The sequence below is a fragment of the Dendrobium catenatum genome, unplaced genomic scaffold (genome assembly GCF_001605985.2).
Source record: "Dendrobium catenatum unplaced genomic scaffold, ASM160598v2 fragScaff_scaffold_586, whole genome shotgun sequence".
NCBI lineage: Eukaryota > Viridiplantae > Streptophyta > Magnoliopsida > Asparagales > Orchidaceae > Dendrobium > Dendrobium catenatum.
This window is the reverse complement of record NW_021319048.1, coordinates 1,036,216-1,056,986: the sequence shown is the minus strand read 5'-3', so window position 1 is coordinate 1,056,986 and position 20,771 is coordinate 1,036,216. Positions and strand designations below refer to the sequence as shown.

Genomic DNA, 20,771 nt, shown 5'->3' with positions numbered 1-20,771 from the left:
GAAAACTGTGTTTTTTTAACTTGTGCTCCAACCCCTTAAATGCTCACGTAAAAAATTTGCAACCGCAGTGTCATTTTGACACCTACCTGAAGCGCTCACGTAGCGCTGAGAGGAAGGTTGCCTCTTAATTTTTTCCCTAAACAGGGGAGACTCTAGGAGGCTGCCGAAATTTTATTTGAAAATATTGAGGACTTGAACAAAAAAAATGAACTTGAACTCAAGTGAGCTTGGACTTGGACTTGATTGAACTCAAAGGGAAATTTGGAACTTGTGGATTTGATGTGATTGATTTAAATAAATTCAAATTTAAATGAATATGAACTCATAAACCATAATTTGAGACTTAAATCAATTGTGAACTCAACTTGAACTTGATTGAATAACTTAAGTGAGCTCAAACTCAAGATGGACTTGAATTTGAATTCAACATGATTTGAATTCAAAGGACAATAGAGGACTCGACGAACGGAAGAGGCTCATGTTGAGCCTGAACTTTATTTGAACATATGGAGGACTTCATTTGGACTCGAACTTGATCGGAACATGACATGAACTTGAGCCTAATTGAATTTGTAACAATTTAAATCAAATTTGAATAATTGAAGTAATATTGAAGCAATGCTCCAACATTTTGAACTAGAACAAATGCAAAAGAACAATGACTCAATATTGTGACTTGAGACAATTAAAAAGAACTTGACATGAAAATGATATCAAAACTTTAATGTAATGTTAAGGAATTGTCCTCTCAAATTGAATACAAAATGCTAACCAAAGAAGTCTAAAATCTAAATCATTCATATGTTATAAATTTGAATTCAAAGAAGTCTAACCAAAGAAGTTTGCTTTGTGCCCTATCGATTCTACCTGTATAAAGCAACGAACAACTCTATTTAGAAGCTGCTACGCAACACCATCGGATCCGCAATATGCATACAAGCGGACAGAAGGCGTGTATGAACTTCCAAGTAGAGCGTTGCATTCAAGTGATGGTTGCCCGCTCAATTGATCAAAGTTAAAAATCTCAAACCCCCCCCCCCCCGGTATGCATTGTAGCTTGTATACACATAGGTACACTAAAAAGGAGTATACAATCAAAACCTGCATGAGCCCCGGCGAGCGTGTTATTGGTACACACGTGACATTTAGGGATGCTGCGCGGGTCAATAAATTTGAACATGATCCTCCTAAGCAGGTAGATAGGAGTCGACAAGGTTCAATAAATAATTATAAAAGACCTTCAAACACCCGCATGGGCCCCGACGAGCATGTTGTGGGAACACATGTGACGTCTAAGGATGCTGCGCGGGTCAATAAGTGAATTCAAATTCGAATATGATCCTTCTATACAGATCAATAGGAGTCGACAGGGTTCGAACCATCAAATAAATATACGGTTGTGGCGACCGGCATATTTATTTAATACATTCATATTAGGCCTTCAAGACCTATAATAAAGAAAATTCACGAACAAAGGTATAAAACCTACGAGAAACCCGATCCTCAATCAATAGCTTGGTCGAGTTGACATGGTTCATTTTAATGACACCGAACACCCCGATGATGGCCGTGTTAAATAGAAAATCTCAACCGGAGGGGTCCATTTTAAATATTTCAAAATGCCAATCCAAAATTCCAATGTCATTCTAATTTCAAGATGTTTAAAATTGAAAATCCAATCACGAAATACTAAAGCAAAAATCCATTCACCCAAATTAAAATTTACTTCAGCTCACAAAGAGCCAAATGCCTAGTCGAAAATATCACTATGATCCATTCTCAAAATAATCTCATGCTAATAAGTATGTGTCCTCTAACCGACGGTTTTGCCGCCAAATGACACCGCAAGATAAACGGTTATGATCCGGAGCCCTCTGAACAGAGTGATTTTGCCGCCAAATGACACCACGAAATACCGGTTATGGTCAGAGCCAATACGTTCCTTAGCGGCATCAATTTCTTGAGATATGGATTAATAGGATATAATCGATAGCGCACAAAGCCCTCTGTTAGCTAAGGTGGATTCAAATTTGTCACCTTAGATAGACATTCATCCCAAGTCTACAAGGTCCCCTTGGACGAAGCAACCCATGGTTGCCGACAAGGATCCTTCTGTCAAGTTGTGTCGATTACCTCCTCTGACTAAGTAGACCAGGGACGACCACGACCCGGGACGACGGAACCATGGGATCTTGATCGGGCCCATCATCCATTCCCCCACCATCCGCTTTAAGTGTGCAAGATGGTGAAAATTTTTACTTTAAATATCAAATCCTTCAACTTTCTGAATTTTTATATTCAAACCCATTGATGCTACTATATGCCAGGTAACATGTATTTTATACGTATCTGATTGACGACTAGCCTTAATCGAAAGTTCTCTCTCGTGATCGGGAGGGGTAATTAACTATAGGGGCTTGCCTATAGGAAACCAGAACTCGGATCATAAAGTCCTCGCAAAATGAGGGCGAAATCTCTGGGTAGTATCTTATCTACAAACCCATCTGTCTTTCAAAATTTACCCCGGAACTTAGCTCGTTAAAACTCCCTAATGACCATAATACTTACATTTAACATCATTAACTCCAACATTAAATGTTAGGACTAAAAATATCTCATTTTAAAAAATTGAGTGACCAAAAGAGTTGGGGACCATTTTGATCCCTCGTAAAGAGTTGAGGAATCATTTTGGTCCTTTTCTCCTAATCTATTATATAAATCATTAAAAGCTAAAATATTTGCCTCACATATTACTTTCTTAGACTCCTTAAGGACATATTTATATCTTACCCAATTATCAGAATTTTTACATCTAAACCAATTTATATAACAAATCTTCTTATTTTTTTATTTTTTCTTGCACATTTTAATTCCAACACAAACTATTTTTACTATTAAAAGTTTTTTCTCTTTGATACTCCAAGCACATCTTTTGCAACATTCTTAATATCACTATCTATTTTTTTCTACATAACATTAGCTTCCTCATACACAGCCAAAATTTTAAGATCTAGAATCTAACTCTAAAAACATTTTCATTAATATTCTTTAAACATCCCATCTAATCGTAAAACAACGTTATTTTTTATTCTATGCCCATTCATCTTAAAGTCCAAAATAAAAAACATAACAAAATCAAAATAACATATAACGTATAAACTAGCCTTAATCAATATTTCTCTCTCACAATCAAGCTGATAATTAACAAAGAAACTTGCACCTATGAGAAATATTGAACCAAATGATGAAGCCCTTCTTAGAAGTCAAAATCATTGAGTAGTGCCCCACCTAATAATTCAATCTTCTTCTAAAAAAATAACCCATAATAACTCAAATATTCCAAAGAATCAAGGAGGAATTTAGAAATCCCACACCCACCAAGCGGGACAACTTTTTATGTCAATAAATTTAGAAAATAAAACAGGAAAATATGATTAAATCCCCATGAAGGCTTTAATATGGTAACAACAAACATATTTATATATGCTTTTAAATAATGTATATCGGAATTTGATTTTAACAAGGCATTGACAAAAGCACTAAAAAAGGGAGACTAGATGATAAGAATTTTAATTCTTAAGGTTGAATACAAAAGAAATTGAAAAAAAAAAAAGACAATAAAAAGGTATGAAACTTATCAAAATAACGGCAAATATGAACAAATGGATATGTGTTGAGATTAGAACTCAAATTAATATTAAAAATAAACAATCTTAATGCAACTTATTATTATGAATTAATAAATAGTGGAAAATTTTTTAGGTGGTACTTCATCAACAGTAAGCAAATGCCACGGATTAAAATTTCTATCAAAAACTAAAACAGAAAAATACATGAAAATAGAAGTTATAAACATGAGACGATCAATTTTAAAATTAAGTAGGGATTACTTGGCATCTTCATGAAGCCTGAAGAGGTCCCGCAAATCTTCAGCTGAAAGAAAATTGCCCTGCAGTAAAATTTTTTATGTATTTTGCATTGTCAACAAAAGCATTGGAAGTTATACTAAAATTCTCATACATGCAACATCTCACTTTCACCTAGATCCTGCTGAATAACTTTTTGAAGCCCTTCCTTTGCCATCTGCCGCTGGTACACCTAAAAAGCGTTATCACAGAATAAAATACACAGCGGAGGAAACAAAAAAGTTGGTTGCATCCTAAGACCAAATAACCAAGTACATAACAAAAAGCATTATTGAGTTATTTTCCCCATAAACCTTCTCTTCAATGCTCCCTGTGCTCAAAAACCTATATATGTATACTCTCTTTTTCTGGCCATCCCTCCAAACTCTAGCTGCAGCCTTTTGGCATAAAACAATAACAGAACAGTCAGAAATCTATAACAGTAATTAAAAAAAAGAAGACTACCAGCATAAACATATACAAATACTCACAGTCATCATTCACCGTATCCCAACTACTTGAGGTTGTTAGAGATTTAATCAAGCTAAGATATATAATTACCTGCTTATCATTGGCAGGGTTCCAATCAGGATCAAAGAGTACCAAGCGATTTCCTCCAATCAAATTAAGTCCACAACCACCAGCCTTGCTACTCAAAAGAAACACAAACTCATTCTGCAATATTATATTTCCCCTCTTTGGTTAAAAAATCTTGTGCAAAATAATAACAGTTGAACAAGAAAAATGTTCTAAAAAGAACCTTTGTTGGATCATTGAAACGATTAACCAGCTTTTGTCTTTTTCCAATAGATGTTGTGCCATCAAGCCTAAGGTATGGATACCTTCTTTCGCAGCATAATTGAGCAAAAAGATCCAGTGTCTTTGAAGTTCAAAAGTAAGCAAATCAGAATAAATGTGAACAGAAACAACAATGGCAATTATGTCACCATAAAAATTATTAGAGTTGACTTTAAAAATTATTAGAGTTGACGTGAGTGTATGATAGCCTTATCCCAACTATTTGAGTTGACTTTAAAAATCATTTGATTCCATTTAATATTGTTAAAAGCTGCAAGTGGTTTTGATTCCTGATTTTATCTTTCTAAAGAACTTGAAGCAATGTTATCCTTGGCCTGAAATTTTCCTTCTTACTCCAATTCTCTTATATCTATCTCCCACCCATGACCCACTTTCTTCCTTCAAATCTATAAGACAAAATCACCTATTTCTATCCATTATAATGTTATCTTTATTGATGTTGTAATATCCAAATTTACAGGTAATGAAAATACAAAAGTCGATTCTTTTAAAGTTAAATAAGTTTTAATTATAATTTTTTATTTATAATGCACTCTTAAATAAATTAATTACTATTAAGTGAATTTAGTATTATTATTAAGTAAAGTATTAAATAAAATTAACTAGTCATATATTCCTGAAGAGGTGTTACAGAAGGACGTGCGTGTATGATAGCAGTTAGTGGGTCTCTTATCCATTCCATTCCATTCCATTTTTTTTTCACGCAAGCAATGTAGGCGGTTAGAGAAGTATGGACTGTGGCGGGTTGTCAACTGTAGCAGAGTGGATGTTAAGGCTATAGCCGTGTGAAGAATTCTTCTTATTCATTTGGTTTGATTTCACGGCACAGTGAATATCAAGAATTCCCTGTTTGGAATTCACGCAAGCATAGGCCACTGGAGGAAGTGCAGTTGCGGGATTGGAGGAAGTATTCGGCACAGTGCTTATGTATGTTTCGGCACAGTGTTTTCGGACACTATACAAGGGAGCGGCATAGTGCAGCGAAGGACATCAGCAAGCATACCCTGAAGTAACAAGCAGAGAGAAATAAGAAAAAAAATAGAGGAAAGAAGAATAAGAATAAAAATTCAGAGGAAATCAAGGTAAGCAAATTGGTTATATTGCAAGAATACGATAATTTTATTAATTTTTTATTAAATTCAAAATAGTAGTGCAACACCTTAAATGAGATTTCACCAACTCTAGGAATTATTGGGATATGTGCAGAAGGGGAGTTTTGAGATAAATATAATATAAGTTAATGTTATGCAAAATTAATTAAGCAATAGATTGTAATTGTAGAATGTATGAAATGTAAAAGAAATGATTGTAGGTTACTTACAATCGAAGAAGAGTGCGTATGTGGTGGAGGAATTGAGGAGACAAATATTCAAGGAGGAAAATAATGCATGGAGAGTTAATTTTGAATGCATTAATGGGAAAAATGATATTAAGTTTGTTCAATATATAGAAAAGGATTATAAATCCAAATTTTCAAGTATAAATAACCACTTATATAATTTAATCATATGAGTTTAAAATATGGTTTTGTAGTTCATTTAAATATTTTCCTATTTAATAATATGTTGGAAAGAGGTCAATTTCCTTAAATATTGTATACACATTCTTTGTATACAAATAGTATAATAGAAAGATCGCTATGAAAGCATGCAATAATACAAGTATGAATTATGAATATGTGAAGTTTAGTGAATATCAATTTAAGTAAAGTTTGGATATAAAATGATGTACAACTTACCAATGCATGTGAGGCAAAAGGATCCCCATGTATAAAACTGCATTATAAGTGGGGCAATAAAGAGCTCAGAGATATGATAGCTGCATACCATGTGGGACAAAAAGAACCCCAAATGAGGCAAAAGGAATTTCTATGTTGTTCAATTGCGATAATATCAGGTCTATCTGGGCTTTATTAAACATGCTGATGAAAATTTAGCATAATATTAATATTGATATTCAATATAGATTTCAAAGGAAGTAAAAGTTAATGTCAAATGTGATTTTATATTATTTTATAAATAATGTCAAGTTTGTTTAATTTATAATTTCAATGTAGTGAATTTAATTATGCAATTTAAATGCTATGTAATTTGCATAACTTATTGAGTCTCATAACTCATCAGTTTTTTCATACTGACTGTTATTACAAGAAAATATAAGGAAAACGTCGATGCAGAATAAGTTGCAAGTTATTATATTTTATATGCTAGTATTTAACTCTATTTGTAAGTCTACAGCTGAGGTAAGTAGGCAGTTCGGTGGATACTATTTGAGATTTTATTAGTGGCTTTGTAATTATTTGTTTGATGTAATTTAGAGTTATTAGATGCTTCCGTTTATATAGTAAATATAATGTTATGGGATGTTTTATATAAATATTCAGATGATGAAAAGTATCATATGTTAAGAATGAAAACATTATGTTTATTTGTATGGCATTCTACAATATTGATAAGGGGTATTATGGGGTGATACATATACTACTCCCAAGCTTTCTAAATAATATTATCTCTTCAAACTTTTTTCTTCATAATTTTACAATATATCCTTCTTTGCATTTTCAACTCTACCAATAAACATGTTTTATATTGTGCAGCAATCGCATCCATAGAATACAACTAGTTAAATTTTCATTTTATAAAACAACCAATTCCATTCTCGATGATATTCCAATATTAATTTTAGGAGGTTCACATTCATACAACTTGAAACATCTCAAGTTGCATATCTAAAACTTAAGTGCATATTTACTTATTTAACACCAAAAACTCTTTTAATACCTTAAATCTACCACTAATTTTCTTCCCCACATTGTTGTATGAAATCTAAACTAAAATCTCAAGTGAGTGAACACGATTTCTCTTTCATAAAAGCTCTTCCATTCCACGTGCCCCTCCTCTCCCGCTCAACTAATCTTCCCTATCTCCCCTCCCACACAAAAAGGCCTCCTACGACTAGGGGTGTCAATATTAGACACGACACGAGAACCCGACCCAGACCCGACCCGAAAAATCCGGGTTGGACCCGACCCGATTTCAAAACGGGTCGAGTTCGGGTTCCAGAAATCAACCCGTTTGAAAAACGGGTAGGGTTCGGGTTGACCCGACGGGTTAACAGGTCAACCCGCGAACCCGACCCCGTTGCTGCCGCGCGACCCCTAGACGTGACCCCGCCCGACCACATCATTGTAGCACGACCCCGCTACCGCTACACGCGCGACCCCGCGCCGCCGCGCACTCGCCCCGCTCGACCAAACCACCCCGCGCGACTCCGCCCGCACTCACCCAGCGCGACCAGCTTTCCGCCTTTCCCGGGTCGGGTCGTGTCAACCCGGCAACCCGCAGGGTCGGGTTTTTATGGTTGGTTTGAAAATGGTTTATTAGCCGCCTTTAAAAGCAGGACTTTCATGATTAGCATGACTCTTAAAAGCATCTATTATGTTGTCAATACATTATTAGCAAGTAAATTTATTTGGATGGAAATGTTTAAATGAAATTTTGAAAGATTAGAATTTAATTTCAAAATTAATTTGATAGAATATTTGAAAAAAGTGATTTTCACTTTTTTTACAAAACTTGTTATAAAAATGTTTATAAAAATCATTGATCTACATGTCATATTTATAAAGTTCGACCCACTTACCAAATTTATTAGAATGAGCAACAAATATATTAATTTTTATAGTGTACCAACAAGCATTATCGCTTGTATTCTCATAGTTTCCCCATTACCATTAAGATGAGGTTGTAAGCTTGTATAATTATTTTTGATAAATTGTTTGTATATTTATCTTCTTTCCATTTTTTTATTTTAGAATAAAATATTTAAAAAGTATGGACACAAATTAAAGTTGATTTTTTAATATTTAGAAACACAATCTGACATATATATCTCTCATAAGAATTTCTTCTTTGTGCATGCATTTGTTGTTAGGATTGGATGTAATGATGGATATGAATATGTCCTATTTTATAAATTTTAAATTAAATTTATTTAATTGATTCTTGTTTATTTAATGTCAAGTATTTTAATATTAATTACTTATTTATTGCATCGCTAGTTTATTTAGACTTATAAAATTATTAGTTAATAATATAAAAAGTCAATTACACATTTATTTTTTAAGCTTGCTTATTAGCTCTATTAAATATTTGTTTAATTAATTTAAGCAAGTTGAGTACAAACCAAGCTCAAGCATTAAAAAGAATCTAAACAAGCAAAGTACAAATATAAATAAATATATTAAAGCTCGACTTGAACAAATTTTAATATGATCAAGTTAAGTCCAATCTATGGGATAATCCCGCCTAATTGGAAGCTTAGCTCAATTCGACTTGATTCAATGCCTACCTCCCACCTAATTGGAAGCTTACCTCAACTTCCAATTTCACCATATTCATTGTTCAACCAATATAACATCAGTCATTGTTCCACATGCTTCATTTAGATCATTCTTATAAATGCTCCTGAGATTACTCTTGGTCCACAACGACCATGCTTGTGAACACTTTTTATTTTATATTATTGCTTTATATGAAACATTTTATTATTCTCTTCCTCGATTCGCCTCCTTGCTTAAAAGTCTTACGAACCTCAATCTCCACACCATCACCAACTACACTCAATTGTTCCTCCCTTGGTTGAATTGATATTGCACGTTCATAGGCCATTCTACATCTACAATGAAAATCAGAATAAGCCGTACAAACAAATAACGAAGTGATGACGTCTATTAAATAATTACGCATAAACACATGGAAATGCTAATCTACATGTATCATAATGGGTGTTTTTTAGATCTAATGAATCTAATTACGTGGATGCAAGGTAGTTCAATTATTAGCCAAACTCCACGGCTGCATTCCCTATTTTCGATATCCACTTGTAAGTTGTAACACTCATAGTTATCTTCAAACTCAATCTTAGATGGTGTTGATTGTCTAATAATGAATTATTCTTTCCTTACAGTAATCTCCCTTGCGTACTCGTAAATATGAAGCACTAACTCTTCTCTGAGCTCATTGATCCACAATTATCCTTCGGCTAATCATATCAACCGAGTCAACAACAAGTTTACCTCTAACCACTTCAATCCAAGAGTAAAATGATTGCCAAATTATTTATTTTATGATGAATTTTTATATGATCTGGGAAATTATTTTGGACTATTTATATGGAAGCTAAGGTAAATAAGAGTCAACTTGCAGACTAATTTTGATGTTCCGGTCACAACGGTGAAGTCCGTTTTGTAAACTGACGATGTTTGGACAACGTCATACAATGGTTCGTCCATAGCCTATCAATTTCGACCGCCTTCACCCAATTCAATTGCGAGAGATCCCCCTTAGGTAAATCTAATGCTCTGATCGCATCAACGCAGTGTGTTTAACGATCGGAGATCATTTTGATAGTTTTTTCTAGTGTCGTGCTTGCCAACAATGCCCTACATAGGGTCCTGATTGGGTACCCATCCTTTACTCGGATGAGCTTCGCCCACCCACACCAACCCATGGTGGCTTTCGGGATGTCATACCCAGCTATACCCACCCACTTTCCATATTTTTTGAACGTAGTCTGCCATGGATTGATCGCCTTGAGACTTGCCGCCCTTTGCTCTGATTGCAAACTTTCAAAACGCATATCATAATTTATCGTAGTCGCAGCATGGTTAAGTGTTACACACTATGTAGTGATGATTGCAATAATATAAGATGTTGAGTACCAACCTATACCCACCCATAAGGTCATGGGCGTACCCATACCCACCCATATCCATTGGGTATGGGTGAGTACATGGGTGGGTGTGAGTATGGGTACCCAATGCAGAGCTCTGGTTGCCAACAGTCATGCTCTTCATCATTTTTGATTGAGTTATGCACGAATGACTCTTCATTAGCAAATCTGGTGTCTTGAGCACATCAATAAGATCTATTTCGTGATCGGATAAAATTTTGAGCCATTTTGATGGCCATCGAGGTGTCCCGATGCTCTGATAAGCAACATATATGTTAATCACCTTCGATGTACTCTATTAATTGCTAAATATATATAGAGATCAATAGGGAGAAATACACTTCCAGCAAATGAGAGGATTGTTTGTTGATGTCAGCATTTGATCAAAAGAAATGGAAGGCTGAAAACGTCCTATAACGACAGCTATAAGAGGTAGAAAATCATCTGACATCTATGAGAGAGAGGATAGGGAGGTTTGGTAGCTGCTCTTTGAGAGAAAGGAACAAAGAGGAAGAACAAGGGAAAGATTCGGCGGCTGTTGTAGAAGGGTGGGAAGAAATTTGATACTCTAGGCTTCCTATTTATTTTAAATAGCGAAAGAAAGCCGGCGAGGCGGGAGAATTCCGTAAGGTGGAAAAATAACTCAATTTCCTAAATGTGATACGTAACACAAAGAAATTTAGAAAGCTTGGAAAATCCAATATACATTTGTTTCCATAGTAAGATTCGTTATGTAATTTGTCTATAGGAATAAAGGCAGAGAAACATAAAATTCAGCAGTGGATCGTGAATGGAAGAGGTAGAGAGGCAGTGGAGCTCGGCTCTTGGTCGGCTATGGGGGTCGGTCGGTAGAGGAGTTCGGGAGCTTTGCGACTGGGGGAGAGTTCGAGCGGGGGAAGAGTCTCTATGGGTCGGGTATTTAACGACGGTCATGGGAGCGAGATCGAGGCCTGCGCACGATCTCTGCGTATCCTGCTCTGAGATGGCGACGTTTGCAGGAGATGGGCACTGTAGCTGCGGCGGTGTGGGCACGACAGAGATACGGGATGGATACAGGATTTGAGCAGGAATTTTATTTTATTTTTCTTTTTGTTGGCTTTTACGCGGTGGTCAACAGTGATACGTAACACGAAGAAATTTAGAAAGCTTGGAAAATCCAATATACATTTGTTTCCATAGTAAGATTCGTTATGTAATTTGTCTATAGGAATAAAGGCAGAGAAACATAAAATTCAGCATAATTCGCCAGATATTCATAAATGCAATTTTCAGCACACCTGAGTGTAATTTGACACGAGAACTATTCTGTCATCAGTTTTCTGACGAAGATGGGCCAACAGCCGAGCTAAGACATGCATTTTTCCTGATAACTCTACCCATATTCCTCCACCACCAGTCCATGATCCCGACCTAGCGCGAAAAAGGTGAATTAAATAACAAATTAGGAACTTCAAAAGCAAAAGTGGTAAATATACTCTAATAATCACCTTCCAGAAAATAATTCAGATGGGAAAAACTGCATGCAATTCTCAAATCCTGATGTTGCGGACCCTCCACTTTTGATTGAATCATAAATTAGCTGAAACAAATTGACATTAATGAAACAAATGTTATGTATTGGTTGCTTTCTGAAGAAATAGCCACTCTAGAATAAAAGATGAAAACAAATAAAAAAAACGGTAATTCCAAAAACTTCACAGAAAATTAGACTAAACAATAACTAATACATTCATATGCGGACTTATAAAACATAACCGTCACGAAGAAAACATTAAAGCAACAGGCTAAACACATCCATAGGTAGACGATTTTCACAGATTGAACCTGAAACAATCAGCATACATGGTAGATCAACAAGTAGTAGGCTTACAAATCAGATAAGCCTAAACAAGCGTCTACCTGAAAACTTTCTTAAAAAAATTACCACATCACTCAAAAGAGACAGAAGAGGAACAAAAATCACAACAAAATAAGGATTCAACAGAAACTCCTGCCATGCTATCGTCCAAAAACGAGATCAAGAGAAAATAAGGTGAAACCCCGATAAGATTAGTAACCCTTGGAGCTCCTTAGATATCATTCATTACTTGACATTTATCATGGGGCTTGAATGATAGCAAGCAATGTTGTTTTTTGTTAAAAACCAAAAAAATATCAGCACTAGTAAAATAAATAAAAAGAGCAAAATTTTGAGATTATTCTAGGCACCGTATTTCGTGCCCCAAACCTTCTTGGGATTGTAGCATGTAAACCACTGTTTTTAGTAAATATTGTAAAATCTAAAAGACACGTAATTATTTAATATCCGAAGAGATGCTTGTATTGGTTGAGGATTTTTTAGCAATTAGTTATAGTGGTGGGCCCCATCTTCCATTCTTTCTGATAAAAATTCAAGAAATCAGTGGCGGGGAGAGCACGGCACAGTAAATGCAAGGAAATCTGGAATTGGGCGGCACTGTAGTAGAATTCGGTGAAATGGCTAAGAAGATTTCCGCTTAATGCAGGAATCACTGTTGCTTTGTTCGGCACAGTGACGGGAAGCACTGTAGCAGCCAGGAGAAATTTTTTAGAAGAAAATCGGCACAGTGATTTTCATTTTATTTGGCATAGTGCACTGGGGAAGTTCTGTGAGGAAGGATTGGCTTTCATTGCAGGAGATTACGGTAGTAGTCCTGGTATTAACAACATAGTTATTTAAAAATCTGTAGTAAGATTTAAATTTAATCATATTCATGTAATGAATTGTAGTTTGATATGAGTGTACAAACTAATTGAAGAATCAATGATTTAGTGTAGTGTCTTGGAACAGTGGAAAGAAAAAGTTGAAGAAAAGAACAACATAAACGAAGAAGATAATTTAAGGAAAAGGAAATCAATGTAAGCAATTTTGGTAATATGCATTGTTGTCGTATGGATTTCCAAATAGTATTGAAAGTCTTTATAAGATGTATCTTATCGTGTCATAGGTATTATTGATCATATGCAGAGAGGAGGTTAAGAGGTAAATGGTTATAAATGTATGGCTTGATTTTTATACAATTTATTTGAATAATAAATTGTAGGATTTATAGAATGAGAGAGATTACTCGTATGTAACTTACAATCATAGAAGACTGCAAATTAGAGGATTGGAGGAGACACCTCGGCAATGAGATAAGTAATACAAATTAAATTTTTTAAGGCAATTTTTGTTAATTTATACTTGTATACTGATAATTGACTAAATTAAATGAACATATGTATTACAAGTTATTTATTTTGATTAATGATGTTCTTATCCAAGTTTTCATACTAATGATGTTCATATCTAAAGTTTTCAAGTATAAATAACCGTTTACATAATTTCAGCATGTGAGTTCAAAATAAGGTTTGGTATGTTCATCAAAATATTTTCTTAATTGATAATGTTTCAGAAGGAGATCAATTTCCTTACATATTGTATACATATTCTTTATATACATAATATAACAATAACCATAATGAATGCATGCAATATTACCAGTACGAATTATTGTTATGGGAAGTTCAGTGAATATCGATTTAAATAAAATTTGGCTATAAAATTATGTACAATTTACAATTGCAGGTAGGGCAAAAGGGTCCCTACATATGACATTGCATTATAAATGAGGCAAAAGAAATCCCAAAGATATGATACTTGCCTGGCAAGTAGGGCAAAAATGACTCCTAAAGAGGCAAAATGGACCTTTATGCTGTTCAATAGCGATAATGTAAAGTTTACATGGTTCCATTGAACATGTTGATGAAAGTTTAGCCAATTTTTTATCATACTAATATTGATATTCAATAAAGACTTCTAAGGAAGTAAAGTTTAAAGCTAAATATTATTTTATGATGTTTTATTAATGATGAAAGTTTTATTTAATTTGTGAATTCAATGTTATGAATTTAATTATGCAATTTAGCTGCTATTTAAATTTGCATAACTTATTGAGTCTCATATCTAACAAATGTCTTTCTTACTGACTATTGTTACAGGAAAAAAAAAAGATAGTTGCAAATTAACTTGCAAGTTATTTCATCTTTTATGTAGTGTTTATCTTCGTTTGTGAGTCTACATTTGAGGTATGTAGATAGTTCAGTGATGTATTATTTTAAATTTCTTTAGTGACTATGTAGTCTTAAGTATTTGTTTTAAAGTAAATAGAGTTATTAGATGCTTCTATATATGTGATAAATAAAATGTTGTAGGATGATTTATATAATTATTCAAATGTTCAAAAGTATTATATGTTAATTAATAAAATTGAATTTTTATATGTGTGAAATACTACAATACTGTTAAGAGATATTGCAAGGTGTTACAAATATAAAGATCCGAGAATAAATATGAGAGAAAATATGGGGTATGCCATGACCTGATCCGCCACATGTCTAGGGTGGAGTCAAAATGCACCTAGGTTCATAAATTGTCTGGAAGACAAAATAATAATTATAATTCTCACAACTCTAATTAAAGTGAACTTTTGTGTTGCAAATTGAGGATCTACATTTCAATTGCCAATCTCAACAAAATATTTGAATAGATACTTGCATAATGGCTTCGGGGACCTTATGATGAAGATTCATTTAAATGTTGAATATTATGTGTCACAACCTGGCTCGATATAATCCACAGACGAACATACCATGACAAATGGTGGCCACACAGAATTTTCAGGACCTAATTTGGAAAGAATTAAAGAAATTTCAAATAATTTTTAAACAATAGAGCCACAAAAACTTCAAGTAAACATATGGGGTATTGCTCTAAAAATACCACAAATTTCAAAGTTAATCTTTCGAGGCTCAAACTCCAATTAAATTTAGAAATTCAATAATTGTCAAAATCTTAAAAAATATTTCCAAGTAAAATCTACCTCATGTGACTCGAAGCAAAATCAATTCACCCTCCACAATCATTCGTCTAAGGTGAAATTTTTTTAGAATAACTCATAAAGGGACAATGTCTTGTCGAGCATTGTTATAATTCATTCTTAAATAATATCTCGCTAGTAAAGATGTCGCACAATAGGTGATTTTATAGACAAATAGCATAAAAGTAAACAATTATGATCCGGATGATTTTGTCTCAAAATGGCAACATTAAATTACGATCACGGTCAGAGCTCATAAGTTTCCAATGCTAAAAATCATTGAGCAATGAATCATAAAATGCACTTGAAAAGACACAAAACCTTCCATTTGCTAAAATCAACTTAAATTTCTCATTAAACAAACATTCACCCTAAATCTACAAGATTCCCTTAGACAAAATAAGGCATAGCTATCAACAAAAATTCTTTGATCAGGTTAGATTGATTACCTCCTCTAATTAGGTAGACAAATGACCGTGATAACATAAGATCTTGATCGAGTTCATTGTTATTCCCCTATCATCCATTTTAAGTTCACAATGATAAATTTTTAAACCATATATCAAATTTGTTGCTGCTATATATTAAGCACTTAGTATCTACCTAACGATTGGCCTTAATCGAACGTTCTCTTTAGTCATCAGGAGAAATAATTAACCATAAGGGCATGCACTTACGGCAAACTTGGAATCATAACATAAAATCTTTCCAAAATAAAGCAAAATCTCTAGGTTGTCTTATCCTAAATCTAATCCATCTTATGAAAACTTTTGACCCGAAAATACCCAAAGTCTTCCAGTGAGAGGTTGAGGGTGAACTTTCAAAGCCTACACAAATCCTAGGATGTTTTACTGGACCTGTGTACGGCACAAGCAACACCCTATTTTTTATAGGGAATTAGATTATAATTCGATTGGCCAAAACTTTATCATAATGAGAAATGTAAAGTGCTTCAGAGCAGGAACTAAGAAGCTTGTTGGATAACATACCCTCAAGTCCTGAACTACAAAGTGCACTCTATGTGGAGCGTTCATGAAAGGTATCACCCTTCCTCTCTACATTACTTGGTATGGATAACCACAAACCAAGTAAAAGTGACACTGAACACTGTGGTAATGATTGACAGCAGATTATCAATTCCCAACGTTATAGAATTTTTATTGGGTGTGGAGTGCGGAAATAGCTCTATGTATGCAAACCCGTCGCTGAACGACACGTGGAGCCCACCTTGACCCCATTGATCTTTTACCACGTGTTCCTTTTTTACAGCGCTGCCCGACGACCGGAATTGCCCATAAAAATAAAAAAAGCGCGGTAATACCTAGGAACCGAAACGTCTCTTCTAGTTTTACCTATTCCAGCGTTTTGGATTTCTACATTCATCCACAAGGAGAAGTTGCAGGCGATTATTCCATTTCACATCCTTCTACACGAAGCTACTACAGCAAGCATCTTCAGCGTACATGGCGAAGGTATGTTTTTTTCTATAGTCATTTCTATTTAGAATCACGTTTTAGGGTTTAGGGTTTAGGGTTTAGTAGTTTTTGTAATGTGTGGTTTGGGTACTGCTGGGTACTCCGTCTGGGTACCGCTGGGTACCCTGTATGGGTACCTCTGGGTACCGCTGGGTACCCACTCTGGGTACACTGAGTACCACCCTTCTTTTCGTTTCGGAATGCTAGCTAGCCTAGCTCTAGGGTTTGTCGTTAGGGTTTATTTTTCTGTTGAGAGAGAGGAAACTGTTACGTATGTATATACCGCCTTGTTCCTTCTGAGAAGTTTTGGAGTAACTATAGGGAATGCTCTGTACCTCCAGGAACCGCTAGGTACCGATCGGTACCGCTCAGTACCAACCGGTGTCTCTTGGTACCGAGAAGTAACCGACCTGGAGTGAACTTTATCTTGATCAAATACAGCATATTACGCAGGGATATGTTCCGAAGATTAGCTTCCGTTGTAAAACATTGGCATTTAGAGAAGTCTGTGATCATTTGGTCGAGATGTTTGGCCAAAACTTTGTGGATAGTTTGAAGAGAAATAATCTTCATCACTTTCTTTTGATGTCGCGATATGTACAGAATGTTCTGTTGGTCTACAAGCTGTTGTCGTGCTGGGACATTAAGAAGCAATGCTTCATCATTAAAGAGCATATGTTACCATTTACGACCGATAAAGTTGCTATGATTTTAGGACTGCCGAACAGAGGAAAAAATTTTTAATTAGGAAGCACCAGGATCACTGGGAAATCAGCTAATGATATTAAGAAGGAGGTTATTAGTTTAGATGAATCAACTCCACTACCCGATGTAGTGAAGAAATTCATCATTTTCTTGTTGTCAAATATGTTCTTTCCTCTGCACAACTATCGAACACCAGCATCTATCCTCAGTGTAGCTCGAAATATTGACAATTTTTATCTTACAATTGGCCGGAATCAATGAGAGAATTCCTTGTCGCTGACTTTGATGAAGTAGCGAAGAAGTTGAGCAAAGGACAACCACTAGGATACTTGAATGGTTTTGTTCAAGCCAATGCCCTTCTTAAATCCAGCTTTCGAACATACAAAATCCTTGAGCCTTATCTTTGTTGAATTAGGCCAATAACAGTGATGATCTTTGCGAACACTAAAACCAACATTGTGAGCGTAATGGTAGTACATGTCATATGCTTCTTTCTCACTGTTACAGACAACCTACGAACAAGAAAATCTAATTAAACACTTCGATTTTAACATTGGAAATAGACACACTAATTGGCAACAGCATTGGTACCGATCGGTACCTAACAATACCGAGTAGTACCGAGCGATACCAACCAGTATCAAACGGTACAAAACGATACTTAGGAGCCGCGCGACCACCAAAACATACTTTTCAAAAGATAAATTACTAGTCACGAAATACATATCATATTTACCGATAATATCTCCAACTTATCTTCGGTATTTTGCTGAAAAACATCTTTTCCTCTTTGCTGCTGTGACTCTTGGGTAACGCCTTCCATCTCCAACCAATCTTCGAAGACCTCCTGATCGGTATTCATCTTCATAGCTTCCTATCTTCTCTTTCTTTATGAGCTTTCAGGTGACGATAAAAACATTTTAAACTGAGGCAAATAACGCGCGACATGAAATAAAAGTTTAAAATCCTAAGTATTACCGCGCTTTTTTTCATTTTTACGAGCAGTTCCGGTCGTCGGGCAGCGCTGTAAAAAAGGAACACGTGGTAAAAGATCGGTGGGGTCAAGGTGGGCTCCACGTGTCGTTCAACGACAGGTTTGCATACATAGAACTACGTGCGCACTCCACATCCAATAAAAATTCCAACTTCAGGTCAGAGGCAGTATATGTCTTTCGACTAAACTTCATCATAACCAAACTAATGTACTGCCAACTATTTGCAAGACAATGTTTATGTCTTTGGCTATTCAAAAATGATACTTAAGTATGATGTGGATCAGTTCTGAAATTCCCTCACAAACTTGTGATTGTAAGTGCTTGTGTTGGTGTTTCTTGTCAGAGCTGGGGAGGGTGCTGATTGAGCATAGAGTGATCTAAGCCAACATGCAAGTCGATAGGATAAGTTATGCAGATAAATGATGCAAAACTTTAATAGAAATGATTTTAAAAAAAAAAAGATTCTTCAAGTTCTCAAAGAAACGAATTGATGAATTGATGCCTGATGACTTTGTTACATAAATGCATGGAAATTAATCCAGTCAGCCAATAAAAGAACAAGATATACTAATTTGAAGAAGAAAAAATATTAGATTGGAGAAACCAGATTGGCACGGTCATAGGCCTAAACTGAGACAGCTAGCATGCACTGATTAAAAAAAAATAGAAGTATGATGTCACAAGTAATGAGAAACAATATTCTCTGCATACAAACTATGGAGAAAGCTCAAATCATACGTAGGCATAAATTAGTCTCCTTGAAAATCTGTTTCGATATGTAATGACAAGATCAGGGGAAATCCTCAAACCAATCACTATAACTTTGGGGTTGTTTGGTTGGAGGAAAAAGGAATGCAATGTAAAAGAAATGCATTGCATTTTTACTTTTTGATATTTAGTTGGACAAAATGCAAAGTGAAATCCCAATGTATTATGAATTCCCCGCGTAAGTACAATTTCCGCGTAAAGTAAGATTGCTCGTTTTGAGCGAAAAAGGATATCACTGCGCCCGGGCAAGAGAGAAGCCCGTCGAAAGACACATAAAAGCGCACTTCAAGTTCGTTATTGTTCGGATCACGGTCGCTCGCTTCGACGACATTCCCTTCCTCTTGGATCGGAAGGAACGGTCGCTCGCTTCTACTTTTCTTCGTTGATGTTCGACTTCGCATGTTTCGTGTGAGGTAGACTTTGAATGAGTTGCAGGTCCTTCACCTCCATTGACGAATTTGTGTCCTATTGGATCTGCTTTCCCGCACCTCTCTGTGTGCGGACCGAACTGGAGGGGAAGCCCCAGCTTCCCAACTCCAATGCTTCAACTCCGACGGGATGCAATCGAAGTGCTAAGGATTGTGACTATACCAGTTCGGGACGAACGACCGTGAGAGCCGACCAGAAATGGAAGTCTAGTTTTGGATCGAATCTGATGTCATGGTGATGAGGGCATCAGATTTCGCCATGTGTACCATCGCCGGGGACGACGATCGACGGCCCTGATTCAGAGCCTTTACCTATGATGCTTTAGTTCTTTTCTTTTATTAGTTATTTCATGTTTCCGTTTGTACCCCTATGAGGGATGTTTCACTTATTGTAGCCCAAGGGCATTTGTGACTTTATGCTTTTATTTTCTCCTGTAAGCCTATATATAAAGGCTTGTATCATTGTAGTGGATTATTGATCAATGAAATGAAATTATTCTCTTTTGTTCTCTTTGTGAGTGCATGACAAGATCTCTTAGTGAGTTCTTCCTTGGGATCTCTTGGTGAGTTCACTATCTTATTTTGTGTTTATTCGTTCACCATCTCTCCCTCATTAGAAGCTCCTCAAAATCCCCTCTCCCCAAACCCTAGCCGCCGGCTTCTCCTCCTTGGATTTTGCCGCCGGCCGACCACCTTCTGCCGCCCCTCCCCCTTCCGGCCAACTCCCCTCCCTCATCCCATGTTGAGTTGAGATTTAGAATTCAAATTTTGAATTCTTTCCAAATTTGGAATTCCAAATTAGGAAAGTTTGCATGATTGATTCAATCTCAATTTATTTTAATTTGGAGTTTTCAAATATTTGTCCACATCATCATTTAAGTTTGGAAACTCCTCCCCCTCTCTCCCCAACCCTCTCTCCCTCCATACATGCCGCCGGCCCCTCTATCAAGCCCCCAATCAAGTTTGCAATTAATTCCTTTTTTGTGATTTGAAATCACAAGTTAAATGCAAATAATCTTCCCTCCTATATTTTTATAAAACTGAAAATAATTTCAGTTTTCTCCCT

General features: G+C 35.6%; 1 protein-coding gene across 2 annotated transcripts in view; it reads right to left on the bottom strand.

The window, feature by feature from the left end:
- The window catches only part of LOC110099002 (DNA repair and recombination protein RAD54), a 57,367-nt gene that overhangs the window by 9,912 nt on the left and 26,684 nt on the right, over positions 1–20,771 (bottom strand). For both annotated transcript variants that reach the window (XM_020826025.2, XM_028694881.1), the window contains 7 exons: positions 11,945–12,036; positions 11,735–11,867; positions 4,666–4,785; positions 4,467–4,580; positions 4,220–4,303; positions 4,021–4,098; positions 3,891–3,949 (listed from right to left, as the gene is read on the bottom strand). In XM_020826025.2, the coding sequence (XP_020681684.1) occupies positions 3,891–3,949; positions 4,021–4,098; positions 4,220–4,303; positions 4,467–4,580; positions 4,666–4,785; positions 11,735–11,867; positions 11,945–12,036 (680 nt within the window). The remainder of the gene's footprint in view (positions 1–3,890; positions 3,950–4,020; positions 4,099–4,219; positions 4,304–4,466; positions 4,581–4,665; positions 4,786–11,734; positions 11,868–11,944; positions 12,037–20,771) is intronic.